Below are 23,120 nucleotides of genomic sequence, written 5' to 3' on the forward strand. Positions count from 1 at the left end.
CAGAGTGTGTGTAAAGCAGTAATCAGAGCAAAAGGTGGCTACTTTGAAGAAACTAGAATATAAGGCGTATTTTCAGTTGTTTTACACTTTTTTGTTAAGTACATATTTCCACATGTGTTAATTCATAGTTTTGATGCCTTCAGTGTGAATCTACAATGTCAACAGTCATGAAAAGAAAGGAAACTCATTGAATGAGAAGGTGTGTCCAAACTTTTGGTCTGTACTGTATGTAATCTAATGATTTGGATTAAAGCCTACGAAAGTAAACTTGATATGTCTACTACATCCAATTAAGTTCTAAGTTAGCATAACTAGACTTGTTTAGTTTGTGTGAAAACTGAAATGGTTTAAGGCGACAGGTTGCCACATGTTTTTCTCCATGGAGGTGCATTTGGACAGACAGGGTGACAAATGTGCCAGGGAAGTAAAAAAATAAAGGCACATTTCTAAAATGATGCTATGGATTAATGTTTTCACTTTGCATTGAATCATTGGTCATTGAATCTATATGTGCATCTGGATCCATAGATCGTTACACGCCCAGTGCTTGCTTGTGCTGGAAAGCACCCAAAAGGGGGTTGAGTCCTTAGGTCTGATTTACTGGGGAAAAATACTGCTTTTATTTCTTGTTCAAAATGGTAAAGATGTTGCATACTGAAGGCAAGTTTTAGACTCTCCATTCCACCTAATATTGTTCCTGTGGTAGAAACCCAGATAAAGACACAGGATAGAGATACAGGAAGAACGTGCAAAGCCCAGCAGTACTGGTTAGGCAGAAAACCCAGGAGCTTCTCGCTGTGTGAGCCACCGAACACCCTCAAAGTGTTCCCGTGTGACTAAAGGGCTGATGTGCAGACAGCGGTGGTTTCAAGCTGGAGCCCCTCGGCCACCACAAGTTCCTTCCAGTCCCTTGATGTCCTGTTTGTTTTCCCTTTGGTCAGAACGTGGTGTGTCGACTGGTTACTGGCCAGAGGCAGTCAGGAAGGAAGGGACTGACCACAAACTGTCCTGCGGTCACTCACAAATCCAGTGAAATCCGCCTGTGTGTGTGCGTGTTTGTGTGTGTGTGTGTGTGTGTGTGTGTGTGTGTGTGTGTGTGTGTGTGTGTGTGTGTGTGAAAGTGAGACTCAGAGAGATAGATAGAACAGTTTTCCACTATGGGTCTATATATTTGACACTATCTACACATGTATGCACTCACAACAGGGAACTTCCTGTCTTTGACCTCAAATATTTGAGCATTTTTCCAGGTGTCAGATGTACAAAATATATACAGCTTAAAAATATCTGACATACTTTCTGGGCAGTACTGCGGTCTTTACTTTACGCTATGTGTACTGCAACATATGTAAACTGTTAAAAGCACAAAATGTCCCGTACAGGCTGTGACACACTCTTCATTTCCTTCGAGAGGCTTTGAATATCTTTCATGCATTTTTTGACGTTTTCTAATGCAGCTTTGGGATCATTTGGCTTGGACCAATTTCAATCACACAAGGGACAATATCAGCACAAAGAGTTGTTTTTTTTTTGACAATGTCAGCAGTCAGAGTCAAAAATAGGTTTAACTGTAATAGTCAGCATCTGTGTGTGTCAGGAGGTGCTGCTGAGGATAAGAGAAAGAGGGAAAAGGCAAAATGTGTGTGTAAACTTTACATTTCTTTATGTTCCAACTTTATGTTTCTTCAGATTTCATTTTTCAATGTTATGTTGGGATATTGCTGTGTTTATGGTCTGGTTAGATTTAGGAACAAAAACCACTTGCTAAAGTTTAGGAAAAGATGTTTTTTTTTTTTTGGCTTAACATAAATGCCAGAAACATGCCTGGAAACATCCCGCCATCTCATCAAAAATGTGTGGTATTGTCGCCACAAACATCCTGATGTCTTGTTAAAAAAAACCTGCTTTGTCATGACAAACACAGCTGGAAATGTCCAGATGTCTTATTGAAAACATTCGCTTTTGTCTCCACAAGCGCAGCTGGAAATTTCCTGACATCCCATTAAAAATATCCAGGTTTGCTGTCACAAACACAGCTGGAAATGTCCCAATGTCTTGTTAAAAATACCTGGTTGTGTCTCCGCAAACATGGCTGGAAACGTCGCGACATCTTATCAAAAGTACTGTGTTTGTCATCACGTACACGGCCGAAAATGTCCCAATATCTTGTTTTAAACCCCTGTTTTTCGTCGGCACAAACACAGCTGGAGTTGTCCTCATGTCTTATTAAAAACACTCAGTGTTGTCTCCACAAACACAGCTGGAAACGTCCCAACGTCTTGTTTCCACACTTAAAAATGTTGAAACGCAGGCTTGAACTGCAATGCCACCAGTATCCCCCGCACCATCTAACATGACAATCAGCTTTTGTACATGCAATGTATAATGTCTCCCTGTTGTAGGAATATAGAAACGTACAAAGGGTTAGGGTACAACATTTTACTCTGGCGACTGGGCTGGTATGTTAGAGAGAAAGATAAAATGAGGATAGATGGTCAACAAGCAGACAAAAGATGCAGAAACCTGGAATAAGTCCAGGTGGTTGGAGGCCACCACTGAACCGATCGACCGTCCTGTTCGAGCGCCGGCCATCCTTTCACCCACGCAGCCTCACGCCGCAAGTGAGGGCCAAAGGTAATATTTAGGGACGCATGGGTACACAGCTAAACTCCAAACACACCTCGCTCCGAAACAAAAGTTGGACAGAGGGAAGAAACCAGAGAATTAAACATGTGGGAAGATATTTTTTCTCTCTCGCTTTCTGCACAGTAGAGATGTGAGACTATAAATATTAGCAATTGTCCACTGGGCCATCACAAGGACTTTACTGGATTACACTGGACGCTCACATAAGAGTTGTGAAACCATCATTTTTTTAAATTGAGAGAATTCATATAAAACAGGTTGAAAGAGTCCAGAATTCTCTCTTCAAGTCATTCATTTACCATGTTACACTCAGTAAGTGGATGCTCGCTGGTGTTTGCTTTCTGCTTGTCCCTCATTCTTCTGTTTAGCAACGGATACTCTGAAGCCTCCATATACCACATAAAAGGTAAGAAGTACCTCTGTTTCCGTGCAGGATTATTCAAACTCTTGTGTCCATGCTCCAGTAGTTGCTGCTTTCTGCCTGGGGAGCAGAAATGAACACTTGCATTGTGACTTATGGTACCTCCGGACTATGTCCTCTATACTCTGACCTTGCATTCAGCCCCTGTGGGCTCTTCACAGCAGATCAGTGTGTTCTTATTGATCCCCTCCTCAAGGTGACTGACATACCCCATGATAGCTGAGGCAGCCTGCAGGAAGGGGAGGATAAGTCAGTGTGGATGCTAGATTTAGCCTGACCTCTCACAGCAGGGCTTTATGTTTTCTGCCATAAGGGTAAACATTTATAGAAGTCTTCCTGTAAACAATGTGTATTTTTTTAACCTATAGCTGGGTCATACCTGCACTGAAAAGGATAAGTAAGGTTAAACATGTGTGTGATATGTCATCGTGGTTCTTGTTTCTCCCACAGGTGTCTGTTCACACAAAGACAAGTACTACAAACCAGGAGATTCTTTCCGGAGAGGCTGTGACAAGTGCTTCTGTCATGACTTTGGTGTCCATTGCCTCACGTGAGTAGATTATTCACTTCATACTAATCATTCACATACTAATTAATTTCAGTTATACAAAGCCTTGCAAATGGCTGCCTCTCATAGAGGGAATTCAGACCTGGTAGCAATATCCATCCTGAGGGATCTTATTGCAAGTGGACAGCTCTAACTCCATCAGTTCACACCTGGCATTAACATGCGTCTCAACATTCATCTCAAGTGACCACTTGTGATCGGATCTCACTTTGATGCTCTACATGCAAATAAACACATACATCATTGGGCCAAATGGACACAATGTTTTATCCACAAAGAAAGAAAGAATTCATGTATAACATTTGCCGAATTTACAAGGGGGCCAAAACAGTTAAGACTGTGCTGTAGACAGTGTTTCACAAAGTCAATAAAGTTTCTCCTGACTCCACAACTCATAAAGTTGCATGATTTTTAAAGGGAGTCTGGGAACTTTCTCAGTTGGTGACAAAGAAGAAGCCTATATTGGTGACTGTTTATTATCTGTAAAGTTTGACATGTTTAATGTCAATGAAATGTTGTCTTCTTTCCTCAGTTTACTTTAAATGTTTAAATGAGTCGAGACAGTGTGTTCAAACTGATACTTTTTAAAAGGAAAGAGACAACTTAATGTGTTGCATTTAATGCTGAATTAACAAGAAGGCATGAATGATGTAGAATTTGCTGTAATGTAAGTTTCTCAAAGTTTGTTGAGTCTCTCCTCACTCAACAACTCTTAAAATCACACGATATGTAAGGGAGTCTGGGGATATTGCATTTACTAGTTTGGGTTAGTTGAAACAGATGTTCGTGTTCACAAACATCTGTTAACATTGACATGTCCTCGATGCACTTTTGGGGCATTCACACCTGTACTTAGAGCTGTCCACTTGTGATCAGGTCTGAAAAGTCCCACAGTCTCATAATCCCTCTCCTCTTCAACCATGTCTCCTCTCTGTCCTTCCAGGCCAATGAAGCCCACATCCTGGCCCAGGAAATGTCGGCGGATCAGGACAGAGTGCGGTTATACGATCGTTTATAAAGAACAGCCACAGGTGGAGTGTCGAGCTTACAGCTGGATAGGATGACGTGCTTGACTATTTTTTAACATGTAGATTATGTATGACCTGCATACTACACACTGTGTATATAGAGTTGTCATACTTTAACTCTGTGCAGCAAAACTTTGATGATATCACTGTCATATGTTTTAATGAGGACAAGTCAAATCATAATTTGATGCTTATTGTCTGACTGAAAACAAGCAGGTCAAAGGTCAAGGGCTGTTTATTGTGGATTTCAACCTTTTCTGTTGACAGTGTTTTATGCAGTTCTGTCTTCTGAGTGGTGTTTTTGGTAATACATTACACAGTGTACTTATAAGGGTTCAAAATCAATGATGTCCAATGATGATCATTTCATCTGATGTGAAATTCACACCCTAAATGCTTTGCTTCATGGGAGATTAAACTCTCACCGTACATTTTCAAAGTTACTAGGTCTATTGAGAACATTTAGTATCGAAACATTTCACACAGCACTGCATGCTGCACGAGAACAGAATGGAAAAAAGTGTATTAACATTAAAGGGCTGGTTTTACCCATTCATCTTGTATGTATGATTCTTTACAACTCCTGTTATTCAAGATTCAAGATGAATTTAATTGTCATTATGTCAATTAAATTAATCATTATTTGATTTCTAAGATAGTATAATTAATTATCTAAGCTATACACACAAAACAAGAACTATACAGATGTATGAATAAATAATTATCAAATCAGAAAATAACTATTCATGGTGGAGTTACATATAGTCATTTGATCCATTGTTTGATTTGTGTAGCTTTGTATATATTTGAAATAAAGTGAAGAATGTTCCCTGTGGTCATTATAAAATCATCATCCTGTGGAAGCTACCTGGACGGTCCTGAGAGTTAATTCAAATAAAGATTTAAAAAACAAGAAGAAACTACGGCAAAAGCATGATAAATATTAAATACAGGGTCTCTGGATCGTGACAATTAAAGAAGCACAAAACTCATGAGAAAGTCAATTCCACCATTCATTACCATAAAACAAGCTCAGAGAAACATGTTGAGTGAGTGAACCCTGATCAGCCTCGATCAGGGTTTTAATTTTGATTAGGAGCTTTCCTTTTACAGCAGCAGGAGGCTCTGTGAGAAAACAAGTTTGAACGTGTACAGAATAGAAAGAGGCACTTTAATTTCTTAAAAAAGCTGTCTGATATAAAGTCTCATCATAACAGTTTGTAGTTATTATTAAAGGGATTTTTATGGAGTTTTCCATATCCAAATCAAGGGTCTAGTGGGTGTCATTGTCTATACTGTACAGTTCTTACAGCCCTGTTAGGAAAATGTATGTTTTTTTTGGCAATATAAGTGAATTGATGTGACTTACTGTACATTTGCACTGCAAGTTAAAGTTGTTCATTACACTGTATAAAAAGTAAACAACAACAAAAGCATATTTTCACATTACATACAATGTGAAAGTTCATGAAATCTATAAATGTATTATCATTCTCTGATTTAATAGCAAACATTCAATCTTACTGAATAACACTGCACTTAAAGTTGGCATCATATTGACAACTTCACACTGGCTAGCAGTGTAAAGCCTGTCAGTGTAGCAAGAGCAGTGGTGGACAGTAACGAAGTAAATTTACTTGAGTACTGTACTTAAGTACAGTTTTTGAGTATCTGTACTTTACTTGAGTATTATTTTGGGGGGATACTTTTACTTTCACTCCACTACATTTGAAGGACAAATATTGTACTTTTTACTCCACTACATTTCTATTGATGCTCTCGTTACTCGCTACTTTTGATCTTACGTCAGCTGATGATTTTTTTTGTGTGCAAAATTCAGAGAAAATAAACTGTTTCTGCTGATTCGCGTATGGTTTGTCTTAGCCGTATTGCCGTACCTGTACTACGTCATGAGCACCCGTGGCCTTATCTCAAACCCATGTTTGAGATTTTTGTCACAAAAACTGATTCGTTTCAGTTTAAATGTTTGTTGTTCTTACCGCGGAGCAATTATATCACGGACTACAAAGACTCGTCTTCCAACCGGAAAAAGCACGTCGCGGTATGTAAAGTAGCTACTAACGTTAGCTAGCTTAATGTTTGTGAAAGAGAGAGAGAGTGTGTGTGTGTGTGTGTGTGTGTGTGTGTGTGTGTGTGTGTGTGTGTGTGTGTGTGTGCGCGCACGCGCGTGTGTCTGTGTGTGTGTGTGTGTGAGAGAGAGAGAGAGAGAGAGAGAGTGGATGTGCGCGCGTTAGTGAGGTGCGGCTGTCTTTGATATGGGTTATCCGGCTCATTTTTGGCTATGATGTATGATATAAGTAAAGTAAACTAGCCAATAAGTTGTTTATCTGTAAATGTCAATATAAGTTCTTGTAGTGCCTGCATCTACATCTTTTTTATGTAGAGAAAGCATGGATGTCAGATGCAAAAATATACTGAACTGACCGCAGCTGTCTGCAATATATTTCACTTGTTGATGAATGCAGCTGAGTCTGTGTTCTGAGGCTTCTTGCCTTTATTTGCTTATTTTTGAGCTATAAACTGTCTGTAGCAGAATCGCATCAGTGTATTGTATAATGACATTAAGTTACTTTCCTTTCCTGTATTTCCTGAGATATTTTTAAAATACTTTTACTTAAGTAATTTTTTAAACAAATACTTTAGTACTTTTACTTAAGTAATATTTTGACTAAGCTACTTTTACTTGTATTGGAGTAATATTTGACAAGGAGTATCTGTACTTTTACTCAAGTAGTGAAGTTGTGTACTCTGTCCACCTCTGAGCAAGAGGCAATACAAAATCATCTTTTCCTTGAAAGAGCTGCAATCAGTAGGACTCAGGTGTCGCAGTCAAAGGCTTGCAGTCGCTACACTAGAAAAGATCCATGTAGAAATCACCATAGCAGCATAAATTGTGTGATGGGGATCCAATGTCATCCATTGAGACAACACCACATTCCACAGGAATTCACAAATCAAAGTGAGTGAAACACAAACTGTCTTCTAAAAAGCTCTCTGTATTCCTCTAGTATAAAAAAAATCAAAAATGCATTTTTAACGTTGCACAGATTGAGTCTGTGCCTGGTGCATTCTGAAATATGCCAGGTTAAGATGCTGAAAACATCTGGCCGTGAGGACAGGCAGATGGGGATGAGCACTTCAGGGCCTTTAGGAGGCTATCAGGAGGTCAGCCAAGGGTGGCGGAGGCACTGTGCAGCAGTGGCTCTCCTCTCTGGATGATAATCCAGCATGCGAAGAAGGAAGTCTGAGAATCCAGAAGCTTCCTCCAACAGGAAGTGGTATTTCTCCACCATAACGTCATACAGGCTCCAGAGCCTCAGTGGGCCGACATGACGCAAGTCACCTGCAAGAAAAACATACAATATTACACAGGGATGTAAACAAGTACCAACAAGAGAGCATCTTGTCATGGGATCACACGGCTGCAACACCAGTCCACATGTTGCTGTTTCAATCCGTGACTGAATTATTACATGAGTACTCAGCAGTGATTACTACATTATTACATGAGTACTCAGTAGTGTTTACTACATTATTACATGAGTACTCAGTATTGTTTACTACATTATTACATGAGTACTCAGTAGTGTTTACTACATTATTACATGAGTACTCAGTATTGTTTACTACATTATTACATGAGTACTCAGTAGTTTACTACATTATTACATGAGTATTCAGTAGTGGTTACTACAGTATTACATGAGTACACAGTAATGATTACTACATTATTACTTGAGTACTCAGCAGTGATTACTACATTATTACATGAGTACTCAGCAGTGTTTACTACATTATTACATGAGTACTCAGTATTGTTTACTACATTATTACATGAGTACTCAGTAGTGTTTACTACATTATTACATGAGTACTCAGTATTGTTTACTACATTATTACATGAGTACTCAGTAGTTTACTACATTATTACATGAGTATTCAGTAGTGGTTACTACAGTATTACATGAGTACACAGTAATGATTACTACATTATTACTTGAGTACTCAGCAGTGATTACTACATTATTACATGAGTACTCAGCAGTGATTACTACAGTATTACATGAGTACTCAGTAGTGGTTACCACATTATTACATGAGTACTCAGTAGTGATTACTACAGTATTACATGAGTACTCAGTAGTGATTACTACATTATTACATGAGTACTCAGTAGTGGTTATCACATTATTACATGAGTACTCAGTAGTGATTACTACATTATAACATGAGTACTCAGTAGTGATTATTTCATTATTACATGAGTACTCAGTACTGCTTCTGGCCCCCTTTCTCGAATCACACCCATCTTCGGACTCTGAACTCAAAGTATGACTGCATCATACAAGGTTGTGACGCTATCGCGATGACAATACATGTCTGCATATACATAACATACATATAAACACCTGACGAAGTACACACATCATTTAAGGTGAAGTTGCAGACCTACCTCTGCGGCTGAAGTACTCTGCAGAGTATTTTCCTGACAAGGCAACAGCCGGTGGGATTTTACCGAGCAGCTCCATGATCTGGGCTATGTGGTCTGAGGTTACATGCATGGGACACACAAATTTACAGAACATATTAACATACAGTGCATCAACAATTACAATGCAGCCACTGAGTTATCCCATTTTAATCCTGTGTCATTGGTTGTCGCACCACTATTAGTGTCACTAGACTGTACTAAACATACCTTCCTCCAGGGAGATGGACTCGCTGACTCTGGGTTCGAACAAGGAGTCTCCAGTGACCAGCTCAAAGGCCTGAGAGTGTGAGAGAAAATTAAAGTTCGGATGTGTAGCCAAGTAAGCGTCAGTAGTGAGGACCAAACCTAAACCACAGTGACTGGTGACTCCAATATTGCTTAATTGTGGCATAAACTGAATTATTTCAAAAACAATTGGCTGGATTACTACAAAATTTGGCACAGATGTCCATGATGAATATCCATGATTCTGATGATCCACTGTCTTAAATCTAGCATCACCAGTCGATCAAGTTTTGACTTATCCTCTGAAATATCTCCAAGTCCACGAGATAGATTGGGGCATATTTTTTATGGACATTTATGATTTCCAGAGGATGAATGCAAATGAACTCCGTGGTTACAGCACCCTCACAAGAATAAAGAATGTCATACTGTCACACACATTTATTCAAACTTTCATGCTTACAACGTGGTAAGTCCTGCAGATAAAGGTTGCCAAACACAGTTTGGACAGTTTGCTGCCTTTAAATGATGAAGGTTACTTGTGGGGTTCCTCAAGGCTGAGCGTTGGGCCCATTACTGTTTGTTTTCTAAACAAATTATACATGTAAGGTATTGGAAACATTAAAATGTATTTAATAGCAGATGATACCATCAAATTTGTTCTTGTGTGAATTTTTTTTTCGATATTGTGGAAAAAGAATTTCTAAAGAGTTGGTTTGATATCCAGTGTAATGTATTTCCCTCACCAAGCAGGCGACACTCCAGATGTCAGCAGATGGGCCGTACTCGGATCCCAGTAAAACCTCTAGTGAGCGATACTGACGGGTCTGGATCTCCTCACAGAAATGTTTATACTGGTCCAAGAAAAAGAAACGGACATAAACATGGACAGAAAATTGTAATTTTAATCAGTTAGTGTTTGTTCTCTCAGGGTGTTACAGGCACTACATTTGTGTTTCTACTTTTCGGAGGGTAAATTTTCATGTAACACAAACTTCTCTCTAAAAATAGAGACAAATGTTTTTTATATGGCAGCAAAATTAAGCTGAATTGCAATCAATCAACATTTTTTAGTCTGAGCTTATCATACTTGTTTGAGGTCAGAAAGCTTTGTCAATATTTTTGTGCACCAATCAGAAGTGAGCCTTATTTAATTTAAAGTCTGATTACAGTTGAGCACTTGTCTGCTAGTGTGACCAACACCCACAAAGTCCTGTGTGAAGCAAATGAGGTGTGTTTTTTTTTGACTACTTTTCTAATGTTTTGGCCTCTTGGGGGCAGCAGAAAGAAGTTATATCATCACGTTTTAAGTTAATGTGGTAAAGTATAGAGCAAGTACTCACCACCCAGCAGGAGCTGCCCAGGTCTGCAATCTTCACTCTAATTTCCTTTAAACTGTATGGGTTCACCTGCTTCTTCTCTGAAAGAGACAACAAGAATTCATGTATCAAAACATTGTATCCATTCCAAGATATACTGTTTTATAAGAAATTTAAATACTGGAGACTTAGTTTTCTCCATCTCTGACATTCTGGATATAATGTATTTGCTTGATATAAGGCCCTCAGTGTGTACAGAGTAAAGTTTAGCAAAAGCCTGACATTAGCACAAGTCATCTGCTCCGTACACACAATTGATGAACACTGTACGCATTAAAAAAACAACTGTGCCTGTGGTCTCTTTCCCAGCCAGTGCAGAGGAAGAGCTGCTGCCCCCTGCTGGGACTTTGTGGGACTGCTGCTCCAGACACAGCAGGATGTTTTCAGGCTTGATGTCTGTGTGGATGATTTTACACTGAGTGTGAAGGTAGTCCAGGCCCTGCAGAACCTACAGAAAACACAGGACAGTTATACTGATGCACCAAACTTTTTCAGACCTGTGACTCTGTCGGGGCAGACCGATAGGGTCAGGCAGGCAAAATGGGCAGTCTAATTAGCCTCATATGTATCTGCTGCCTCTGTTTTTTTCAGTTGTGCAGAATCTACTTAGTGTAAAAGCCACAATGTTGTCATGACCTGAGAAAAAAGTATTCACTTTCTTTTCAAGAGTATGATAAGAAAATTGATAACCTACAACTCTCATGTTTCTATGCTAACTATGAGCAGTTGATTAGCTTAGCTTAGCAAAAGGCTTAGTATAAAACACACAGCCAGCAGTACCATAAAGTTCACTAATTAACATGTTGTATCTTTTAAACAAATTAAAAAATGTTCAACTGTTCATTATTTACTGATGGTATCTGGATTTGATCCTCAGCTAACGAGACATTACTTCAGGAGAGTACTGGGAATAGGAAGATTTATGCAGTTTCTTCAGCAGCATTTAAAGTATTATTTTTTAGAAATGGGCAGAATTTGAAGGTGGCTCCAAAACTATAGTGGGGCATTATAAACGCTTTCTACTGCTCACTGTACTTTGCTGTAACTATCTTTGGTTGTAGGTCTGTAAGTCGAAGGGGCTAAGTGGCCCTATCAACTCTCTGGAGTCTGCCCACACCACAACCTTGCAGGCAGCAGGGCTCTGTTATCCGGCTTTCCACTGAACTGGAAACCAGACTGAGAGGGAGTCAGACATCAGCAATGGGTATAAACCATGTAAAGCTTAAATATTTTCACATCTTACTGTGGATCTACTGATGAATTGAGGATTTATTTCAACCAAACCAGAGGTGATTGTGGAATTGATTGTTGAATTTGTTTACATCTAGTCTGAATGATGTGTGTTTGATGAGGAGGTAACAAGGCAATTAAGATTGTTCTTGTGTATGGTTGTATTTTTCTGTTTCTCTTTCTTCACATTTGATAATGTTACTTAATTTTTTGAATGTTTGAGACTAAAATTCTGACCATATCTTACAAAACCCCTTCTGGTCTCAGCAGTTGTTTACCTGAGTAAGTACTTGTTTGACCGAAGGCCCCGTCAGTCCTGGATTCCCAAAACAGAGCTGCCAGCTCCTCAGGTCTGGCCCCAGCAGCTCCATCACCAGGCATATGTCTAACCAGCAGGCATCAAGGTCAGTTTAACATGTCTGTGAGCTATTAGCAAGCATTCTCTGCAGTACTGCAGTGAGCCAACATAGGCTAATGCCATGTGTTGTTACATCTCTAAAAAGTCAGAATTTGTAAACATTTATCATTTATGAGATACATTCATTCTATCACACGTTATATAATTGATACTACAGTATACTGTACTTTGATATTGACTGTCTGATTTGATTGATGCCTTTTACTGGCTCTCAGAGACACACCACAAGCTCACACCTCCATACATGATAACTCTTCAGGCCTCAGTGTCAGGCTTTAAATGCGTGCTCAGGGAATGACAGTCTGTAAAAAGGATACGGATCCCGTTGACCCCGGCCAGCTTGAACTCATCAAGCAGCTGGACAATCCTTTGACTGGAGGGATGACGGCTCGTAGGTCCACTAGCCTGATTAGAGAGACAACAGGACAGAGAAAACTTAGAGAGAGGAGGGGAAGAAGGAAGACAGTGTAAGAGGTCAGGATAGAATAATAGAAAATAGAAAGAGAAGGAAAGCATTTCATAACAAGCATGTGGTTAATAGTAAATAGGGAGTGGCAAAGGCAGTGTAGAGGGAAAGGTGGAAAGGGAGCTAAAATGGGCATGCAAGAGTTGTTTTGTGAACAAGAATTTAAATGCAAACAAAAAAGTCAAGAAAATGAACACAAAAAGAATGAGAGATGTCGGTGGAGAAACAAACAACAGGTCACTCACACATCGTAGGAGAGCAAGTTCATCTTGTCCTGCCTGGGTGAAGCCAGCTCCACTCTTCAGCACCTTCACAGCCACACGAAGACCTAGCCTGTTAACACAGACACCACTTTTTTATTTTGTTGTGAAAAATAGACAATAATCATCATGAGAAACAAAACAAAACTGGAAACGAAGCAATGAAGGAAGAGGTTTGGCTGCTGTATGTGATTAATGTCTGTATTCAAACATGTTTTGTTATGTTTGCAAAAAGTGCTAATTCCAGTTCTCATGTGTACATTGGTGGCCATTGTGAAAACTATTCCTTTAAAGTAATATCTAAATAAGGTTGCATCATCACAGATTTTTCTACCTGAGGTCCAGACACAGCCAGACGGTGGAGAAATAGCCCCAGCCTAGTTTAGAAACCACCTGGTATCTTCTGTTGAGGATGTCTCCTATCTGGACAGGGTGGTACCCACCTGAGGAGTTAAGAGCATGAGAATAGACAAAGGATCTATTACCTCACTGTGTATATGATGGTTTAAATTTAAGCTTCAATGGCACGACGGCTCTCATGTGTTTGACCCCTGTGTGTACAGTTCTTGACTGGAATGTGAAACCTTATCATCATACAGTAGGCCTATACATATTTCATCTCACAGAGAGAGGGCTACAATGTGACACTAAAGCTATTTCTGGCATTACAACTTCCTCCAAAGCTATATCGTGTCTGTAGTGAGTAATACATTCAAATCTGCCAGCGGGACACTGAAAATGATGATGCATAAGCCTGTATCAGCTCTCTTTCAGCCAGCATGATGTGCAGTTCTTGGACATAGTCAGAGATCTCGAAATTGAATCTCTTTTGCTACTAAAACTGAACATGATAGAAGCCGGAATATGATTTATTACTGTGTCAGGTATCTGTGGTATCACATACTCAAGAGCTTATCTGCTTTAAGAGGTACACGCAGAGACCTGCACAGCTGGCAGGAAGGGAGGAAGAGCAGGGACCAAGGTCACAATGCTGCATTCAAGTGACCATGATTACAAAGGGAGTGAGTCTGGTCACATAAAAAGCGTTTAGTTCACAAACCAGAAAAAATGAAAAACCTCATTTGAAGTTCAATTATTTTGCCGACTGTTCAAATGTCACCTAATAAGGTCACCTCCAAGGACGGGACCTAATTTAACGATTTATACCGTGTCATCAGAATGTTCACAATCCAGTTTGTGGCTCATCACAAAATGAAGAGCAGGAATCACACAAGGTGATATGAGTCTATCCTCCTCAGATTGTTTGATTTGAATATTTTAAAAGCACAACTACCTTATATTTTACAAAAAAAACAGGAATAAATAAACCAATATTGAATGTACTGCTATGAAAGTTTGTGCTGAGATTGAATGTCCCCAGAGGATGAATCCCAATGACTCTGTTGATCCTCGAACGTTTACTCTAGTGGAACCATGAGGTTGACATTTTTGGTTTTTAGTCGAAAATTCTCCACAAACATTGGATGGATATTTGGTACACACATCCATCTCCATCTAGAGTTGAACTGTGATAACTTTGTTGATTCCTTAACCTTTCATCTTACACAATCATAAAATCAAAATACAGTATGCGTCCATCCATCCAATAACTAAACCATCAGCCACAGTTGAACTTAGTGTTTAGTACCAATTACCAGTATTGGGGGTAATGCTCTACAAAAGTAATATGTTACAGGAATGTATTATTTAAGCAGTAATGGAGTAAAGCAATATGTGTCTAACAGGATTATAGTATTATTATTACAGTTATAATACAGTAACAATAGTGCATTAAGTGTAGATGAAGAATTTGTCTTTTGCTAGTGCACCAATAGAAAAAACAGTGCTCAAGAACGACTGTTTTGCAGAAAAATGGCTACGGATTCAGAAACTACGTTTTTGAAATGAGAATACTAATTTATCAGCGAAAAGGAAGATTTCAGTGAAAACGATGTATTGGGAAACCAAAGAAACTCTACAGAGAGACATGGCACAAGTAACATAAAGAAACAACTGAAGAGGGTTCATGCTAACACTAAGCTAACTGCGAGAGATGATGCTGCTGACAAGCAGAAAGGATGATTGCCCGAGCAAGCTGAAGCAACAGAAGTTGGATTTATCTTGATCTGCCGTGACAATGCCTGAACCCCACAAAGAGACCAGGCTCATGATTAATGAGTATTCAGTTGAAAATATGGAGCAGATTCCTGTCAAAACCGCGGTAAGGTAAGCTAACGTTGTCACAGGCTAGCTAGGCTATGGTAGCGTTATTATTTCACATTTTACCCTACTCTTTTTAATCTACACAGACAGTAATACTGCCAATTCTAAAACAATATCGTGCTAACACGCTAAAATAAGATGGCAAACATGGTCAACATTACACCTGCTAAACATTAGCATGATAGCATTATTGTTGTGAGCATGTTGGCATTTAGCAGGACAGTTATCTGGCTTTATCTCTTAAATACCAGTCAGGTTATCATCCTTCCTTGACTAAGTTGTAATAATAATTTAAAATGTGTAAGTTACTAAGGAAAAGCAAATAATGTTTATTTTACATATATATATATATATATATATATATATATATACATACAAAAACATTATATATTTATATATAATATACAATATTTGCTTTTGAAGCACAAACTTCTCTTTCTCTTTTATTTTAACAGCAGCGTGTTGTCATGCTGTATATGTAAATGATTTCTGCTTTGTTGGTGGAAGAATCATTTAGATCAGTTTATTACAGGGCGTTCTGAGGGGATGGAGGGGCTGAGGATGAAAGTGTGGCAGCAGTAAACGAGCACCTCTACAGATGATGAAGTGAGTTCAGAGACTGCCCTACCATAACAGTATTCTCTGGGGTCCTCGGAGTCCTGGTTGTCCTTTGGATCCAGCTGCTCGTGGCATCCAAGGGCCTCAAAATTATTAGGAGACACAGCTTTACTCCTGCAAACACACACACAGACAAGTCAGATGAAAACGTGATCCTATAGTCTTCTGCATTACTGCCCATGCATCTTCTACATAAAGTGTGTGTGTCAGTGTGTGTGTGTGTGTGTGTGTGTGTGTGTGTGTGTGTGTGTGTGTGTGTCAATGTCGAGTTGCTGAGGGCAGCCGGGACAGTTGAACTTCTTTTAGAGTTTCCCATACACTCATCCCGCTGTGGAAACTTGTCCCTGTGCCTGGCTAAGAGCGGACAAGCAGCATCGGAAGTTGCACTATTTCTGACTCAGCTGTAAATCATTTTGCAGCATGTTCACGCAACCTGATAACATCCCAGCTGCTCTGGATGTAGAAGAGTTTGGGTCATCACGTCATGTATCTGAAAATACCATCCACAGATTGAGTCGTACAGTAGAGTTGCTGTCCTTTTGTTGTTAGATATAGTGAGCACAGTAAAATGTTCATGATGTAATATGAAGACTTGTTTAAACACTTTGATATCCTGCCTGAAACTCTAAGCTGTCATTTAAGTCACCCCCATGATGTCTATAATAATGCTGGCATGCTTTATGTGTGCAGCGCTCTGCTAAACTTAACTGTGCTGCTGTGGCCACGGAAAAAAAGTTTATGAGTGTTTGGATTGGAACAAGCAAGAATTGAAGGTTACATCAAAACATTAAAGCAAATGCATGCTTAGAAAAAAATGTTTGTGTGTGTGTGTTTGTGTGTGTGTGTGTGTGTGTGTGTGTGTGTGTTTAGGTTTAAAGCAGTCTGTCTGCAGTTTAACCACCCATTCACATACATGATTCTTCTACAGTATCAAACATAAAGAAAACCCTGTACAGTACTTACATATGATGCTGCTGAGCAGCTGCATTCGCCGGGCGGGGACTCCTCTTCATGGTGCGGTTCAGGAGATGCAGCCTGCAGACACAGCGGCCAATCAAAGAGCAGGTGTCTTGAATTAAAAAAGTGTTGCAGAGGTCCAAACTTTTTTTGCATAAAGTTAGGAGAGAGACTGAAACAGTAGCTGCAGCACCTTTAATGTTGCACCACTTGATAACAGTTAGCAGCTGAGAGGTGGTGGTGGTGTGGGAAAGGTGGGGGTCCGGTAGATCTCTCAGGAGACTGGGAGTCAGCAGGGTCTAAACATGGAAATCCCCAGCAGCCTCCCAACTCAGCGCCTGTCAGGCCTTTACCTGCTCCACTGTGCGATTTATATCCTCCTCTCTCTCTCTCTCTCTCTCTCTCTCTCTCTCTGTATCTCTATTCCTCGATTTCTCTTCAGCATTACTGTGGGAAGCCACAACAGAGTTGAGAGAGGCCAGCAGACGAGAGGAGTGTCGTGTGAAGCCAAACACACCGAGGGAGGAGAGAGAGTGACAGCTGCTGAGGGTTTTTTTTCCCCAGCCGTCTCACAGGGAGTTTGACCTTTGGACCGCAGGATCACAGATTGCTAAACCTGGCTTAAGAATGGGATCCCCGTCCTCCAACACGATATAAAGTATCACAATAAAGTCCAGAGAGCGAAGGTGAGCTGAGGTCGGCCGTTTCAAAATCGGACATCGGTTCCAGTCCTTTTCTTATCTGTGATGTTACCCATTAGGTATCGGTCCTGGAGATGAGAGACCCCAGGTGTGAATGTGTGTGTTCACTATAGAGGGGTGATGTATTTTCGTAGGCTAACCCGTAGTTAGTTTAGGCTCCCTCATAAAAAAGCTTGTGGGATTTTTGAATTGGATTCTGGATTATTGCAGAAAATAAACTCTTTGATAAATACAACTTTATGTTTAGCAAGATAATCTTCACAGATGATCACCACTTTTATGATTTATGAAGTGTCAGTGCAATCCACAGAGATGAAAAGCTAACGTCAGGCTATAAACATGACTTCGCTATGTTGACGTAGACGCCCAAACCTTGTCCACAATTACAGTCGATTATTGACTTTGTATCTCTTTGTCATTTTGAGATATTGCATCATAAATTCAAAATGGCAGAGGGAAGAAGAGATGAAAAAGTACCTCTGAAATAACTGTTAAATTCACTTATTCTCAGAAAACAGATCAAATCAACTTAATAAGGTGTCAGAAGTACTTTGAAGGGGCTCTGTTGAACTTCTGTATTGTGCTGTAGGTTTATGTTAGCAGACTCCATTTCTAAACCAATGTTAGCCTCTGTTGCTCTCTGTTAGCGGAGCAGAGTGAGGCACAGAGACAAGGCATTTGAGAACATGCTTCCTTCACAAAGAAATCCACAGGCTTGTGTAGGCAACCACGAGAGATGGGGAAGGTCTCATTTTTCATGCCCTGTGACGATCTGCTCACATACGGCCATAAAACAGTGATTAATACCTGTATATTGCTACAAATTGTTACATAGAACCCTTTTAATCCAGACTTTAATAACATTGGTGTTGCATGGTGTACATTCATTTAACTTACACATGATTTGAACTTGTTCAAAGAGAAAAAGATAATTATTTTGATTTATTATGTCAGGCTTGAACAGAATAAGTTGAAGCACATTTCAGCTAAAGAAATGCATCTACTGTATTTACTGTATTCTGTATACTTTATAAAAAACTACAAAAGAATGTTACATTTTTATCAACAGAGGGTTTTTTAAAGAAGTGGCATTCTGTGTGAAAACATGTGGTGTAATCTTTCTAAATATATGAACACTACATGTCTCAACTTTCATCACCCCTCTGTGATAAAGTGTGTGTGTGTGTGTGTGTGTGTGTATGTGTGTGTGTGTGTGTGTGTGTGTGTGTGTGCGCGTGTGTGTGTGCGTGTGTGTGTGTGTGTGTGTGTGTGTGCGACCTAAAACTTTCCACATCCCTCGGCCTGATTCTCTGCTTTCTGTTGCCAACACCGTGCTGTTAACACTCCCTCTCTGACATGCCACAAGATTTCCTGGCCGATACCACAGAGCCAAAGGCCTGCTGGGTAATAAAGTAAAGCAGAGAGAGGGAGAGAGAAAGCTGACGGTGTTGAAGGGAGAGAATTGAGAGGTGAGATGAAATGTGTGTTATGTGTATGTGTGGGGGATGATGGGACTTTAACGTGAGAACACTCGGCCTTCACCGTTCAGGTTCTGAGGGCCTCTCGACCTCACGTGAATGACTGCTCATAGTCAGATGACACTTTCCCACAGGCCCTGACTATACTGTAGAGCACACTATAGCTGAAGTGGCTGTAAGCATGTTATTGTATTTGAAAATGTATTAAGACTACTGATCCCATTCTGCTGTTGCAGCAATTTATTTATGCAAATTGGATCTACTGCACAAGTGAAAAAAGTTCAATAAAGCCTTTTGTGGCTCGAGTCAGCATCTGATGGTGCTGAAGACGTCAGGCTTGAATAAAAGAATCTGGAGGAGTTGGAGGCTGAGGTAGACCTGAGGCAAAAACAGTCACATCAGATTCTGCTCTGATCCGGAGCCGTTCACTGACGGGAGGAGAGCTCAGAGATTACTTTTTAACTTTTGGGATTAAAAAGTGGATTTATCTTCACTCCTGTTTATCAACCTGACTGCAGCAGGGATCTGCTGAGGAGACGTTACTGTAATGTTGACTGGTGACTGGAGCCGGGTGGGAAATGTAGTTTATTTAAGAGATTACAGAGAGCAGAGGGGAAAAGAAAAGAGAGAATCACAGTCACTGGGGTGTGCTGAATATTGCTAATATATAATTTAAAAACACACACACACACACACACACATACACACACACACACACACACACACACACACACACACTATCCTTGTGTGCCATTGCTGGCTAACATTAGCTCACAGTTAATGTACTAAAGTAATCAGGCCGTATGCGTCAAACTTGCTTTGCTGGCGGTTAATACACCATTCAGCAACAAGCACTGCTGATGAAAATCTACCTGGCTCAGACACAATTGTTCAGTTTTATTCATCTTAAGTTCATCTTGTTTGCAAACTTCCCTAACCCAGAACAAGTATCAGCGACCTAATGAAATGCACTGTTACCTTGAGTTAACATGGATTTCTCTGGTTTGAACATTGTTGGAAACATTCAGGATCATGTAAATACACAACTCAACAAAATCTATAGCAAAGACCAAGGAGTGTCAGACATTTTAATGCTAATTCCTACATATTATATCTTTAAACTGTCTATCATGAGTCTGACAATGTAATTGGAGTGCAGTGCTCAGTGGTATGAGACAGGACACTCAGCTTTGTATGAAGACTGGAGGCAGGTTAAATAGGCTGCCTGTCCAAAGCAAAAAAAAAAGGAATTTTTCCTGGCCGGGACAGTGACTTCCTCAAAATAGTTCCACCATGTAACCAAGTAACAAAATAAAATAAAAAAAATCAGTAAAATTAGTGATTCATTTACCTTTGGACAGAGCCAAGCTTGTTATTTCCCCTTATTGTCTTCAGGTTTCTGCTGAGCTAATCAACTGCTTGCTGTTGTTTCATATTTAGCGAATGCTGACATGAGAAAGGTATGGATTGTTTCATCTAACTCTAGGCAAAAAAACATGAAAAGTCTTCATTTCTGAAAATGTCAAACCAGTTCTCTAAAAACAGTTGACAGGACTTTATGATCAGTTCCAGTGGAGGCCGGTGAGGATGGCACAGGAGTGATCTAATCTCCCTTTTCTGTGCCAGGGAGGAAGCACGCAGCAGCATTTTGAACTATCTAAATCTGAATTATGCAAAGTGGAGGACTTGTGCACACACTGGTTGGACAGACTGACATGAACACTTGAAACAGCGCAGCCTTGCAACACGTCTTCATCCATGTGAAGCTTTTAATGCTCAGAGTTTGTTTCCACTTTGAATTCAACTACAGTACATGGTCGTTTGTGAGACTACAGTCAGTGGTGGTTGGCCAACCTCTCTGATACTGAAGTTTCAAAAGGAGCTGAACACTGAAAGCTTCATCAGAGCTGTAGTAGTAGTAGTGGTTGGATTGTATTAGAGAGTGCAGGTGCTTCACCCTCCTGTGTCCTGCTATTACTGTCTAATGTTGGTCCAGTCTTAAGCTCAAAAGCCTGTGCTGACTGCGACTATTTTCCATTCTCAGAGAGCTGTAATCAGACACTTCCCACAGGAGCACGAAGCATGTGTGTGTGTGTGTGTGTGTGTGTGTGTGTGTGTGTGTGTGTGTGTGTGCGTGTGCGTGCTGAGACACACCATAACAGCACCTGCATGGATGTAGATAACTGGGTTAGTAGGGGATAGATATCAGGTGATACAATAGTTTACATCAAGGCGTATTTCTGTTCCAGTTTAACCTCTGAAACTTCATCTTTAATTGAAGTTCATGAAATAATCAGGCAGTTATCATGAACACTGAAACATAATAAGGTGTGAAGGCAGCTGGTTGATGATTCATCTTCTCGTTACTGTTTACAAGTTCCTCAAATCACAAATAAATCACGCTGTGAGTGTTGGTGGAGCAACACCACACAACAGCCTATAACTCTACCAATAGAGTTACAACGAGTGGTCGATCGAAAGGAAACACAATAGGTGCAATTACTTTGATGATCATTTAATTATTTAAGTGACACACATTTTACAGTTCAGGCTTCTTAAAGGAACAGTTCACCCAATAAAGGAAATCCAGTCATTATCTACTCACACCCATGCTGATGGAAAGAACAACTGAAGCAACTGGGGACTTAAAATGCAGAAAAAAAAATCATGAAATGGCTCCAAACAGCTCATCTGGCACAATCAAAGTCTCTGAAAGACCCCAGATCCTCAAACAGATGTTATAAGCACCCTTTTTTTTAAGCCAACATTTTCGCTGTAGCTGCTGAGCTAAAAGTGTTAGCGCACACACCTGGTCTGAAGTGGATGCACAAGCTCGAATGTGCGTATATGCACGTACGTACGGCAGTCCTATGGAGTAGTTCTGAGTGCTAACGCTTTAGCTTAGCAGCTACAGTGGAGATTACGGCTCAAAAAATGGCTGTAATGTATTTTCAAATCAAGCTGGGACCTCAGGGCTTCCAGATAAGAGGATTACACTAGGATTGTTTTTTTTTATGTTTTTTGCTTCAGTTGTTTTATTTGCGTTTTATAACAAGTCCAGTTGTGAATGCTGCAACGCTGTTTTGCTGTGAATGACTGAATTTAATTTTTTTTAATCAATAGGGAAAATAATCAAAAGACTCATCGATAATGAAAATAATTGTTAGTTGCAGAGGATACACATTTTCATATACCTCCTATGCTACAAATATACAATGTAATGTAATGCTCACACACACTCTCTCTGACCTTCTGTTTGACCGATATGACCCCCCACCCCCACCCCTACCTCCACCACAGAGTGAAACGTGACCTGCATTCACTCTACGATGCTGCTAATTTAAGAAACACACTGAGCCCGCTTGCCCTCAGTTTAGCACTTTAACGCGCGCGCACACACACACACACACGTTTCATCACCCCAACAGTTATCAGCTGATGTTTACATGTTGGACGGCAGATAGAAGTGTAGCTCTTACTGACAGTCTTCTGATACTCTGAACTTTTAACCATCTCTAGACAAAACACTGGAATTTTTTTGAATTTGAATAGTTTACGGTGGTTGAGCATCACCAACTGTGCTAACAGGCGTTCATACTCTTGGATTTCTGAGAGAGAGGATGTCCAAATATGGAGCCAGCCCAGCTCACCAGTGACAGGAAGTAATTTAAATGCCATCAGACGTGTGCAGTTCTCAGTGTCAACAATCAGGGAGCTAGCCTGGAATTACTTGGTACTTGCTAATGACAAGTGTCTTTCTAAAGTGCATTGTAGTCATACCTCTTTGATTGGCTCTTTTTATGGTATAGGACTAATTTGCAACCAGTCAACATACAGTATATAACCCTGTTTTGACCTCTTACAGACCGCTCTCAAGGCAGACAAACAGGTGTTACCTATTACCGCAAATAATGCTTGAATTTTATTTAGGCATGTCATTCCAAGTTTCAAGGCTTAAAGGATAAGTTCAACTAAAATCGAAAATTCAG

The 23,120-nt window shown here is 40.0% G+C and overlaps 1 protein-coding gene across 3 annotated transcripts; it reads right to left on the minus strand.

Annotated features, from left to right (window-relative positions):
- Positions 1–4,695: 4,695 nt before the first annotated feature.
- On the minus strand, positions 4,696–17,510 carry LOC311265467 (SRSF protein kinase 3). Of its 3 annotated transcripts, none has more exons than XM_084367146.1 (13): positions 17,146–17,510; positions 16,959–17,030; positions 16,006–16,109; positions 13,489–13,597; positions 13,140–13,227; positions 12,746–12,863; positions 12,289–12,395; positions 11,072–11,228; positions 10,745–10,821; positions 10,148–10,255; positions 9,384–9,453; positions 9,138–9,230; positions 4,696–8,027 (listed from the first exon to the last, which is right to left on the minus strand). In XM_084367146.1, the coding sequence occupies exons 2-13, from the start codon at positions 17,006–17,008 to the stop codon at positions 7,843–7,845; spliced, it is 1,266 nt and encodes a 421-aa protein (XP_084223272.1). In that variant the 5' UTR covers positions 17,009–17,030; positions 17,146–17,510; the 3' UTR covers positions 4,696–7,842. The 3 variants fall into 3 exon arrangements, with proteins under 3 accessions (XP_084223272.1, XP_084223271.1, XP_084223273.1); XM_084367145.1 differs by having other exon boundaries at positions 16,959–17,064; XM_084367147.1 differs by having other exon boundaries at positions 4,697–8,027; positions 12,746–12,833; positions 16,959–17,497.
- Positions 17,511–23,120: the final 5,610 nt, after the last annotated feature.

Source organism: Pagrus pagrus (genome assembly GCF_965226575.1).
Source record: "Pagrus pagrus genome assembly, chromosome: 11".
NCBI lineage: Eukaryota > Metazoa > Chordata > Actinopteri > Spariformes > Sparidae > Pagrus > Pagrus pagrus.

Coding starts and splice junctions, on each gene's coding strand:
- LOC311265467 (XM_084367146.1), bottom strand. CDS start 17,008: ATGAAGAGGAGTCCCCGCCCGGCGAATGCAGCTGCTCAGCAGCATCAT. Junction 13,228..13,488: donor TGGCTGTGTCTGGACCTCAG/GTAGAAAAATCT, acceptor CTGTGTTAACAG/GCTAGGTCTTCGTGTGGCTG. Junction 12,396..12,745: donor GGCCGGGGTCAACGGGATCC/GTATCCTTTTTA, acceptor CCTGCTGGTTAG/ACATATGCCTGGTGATGGAG.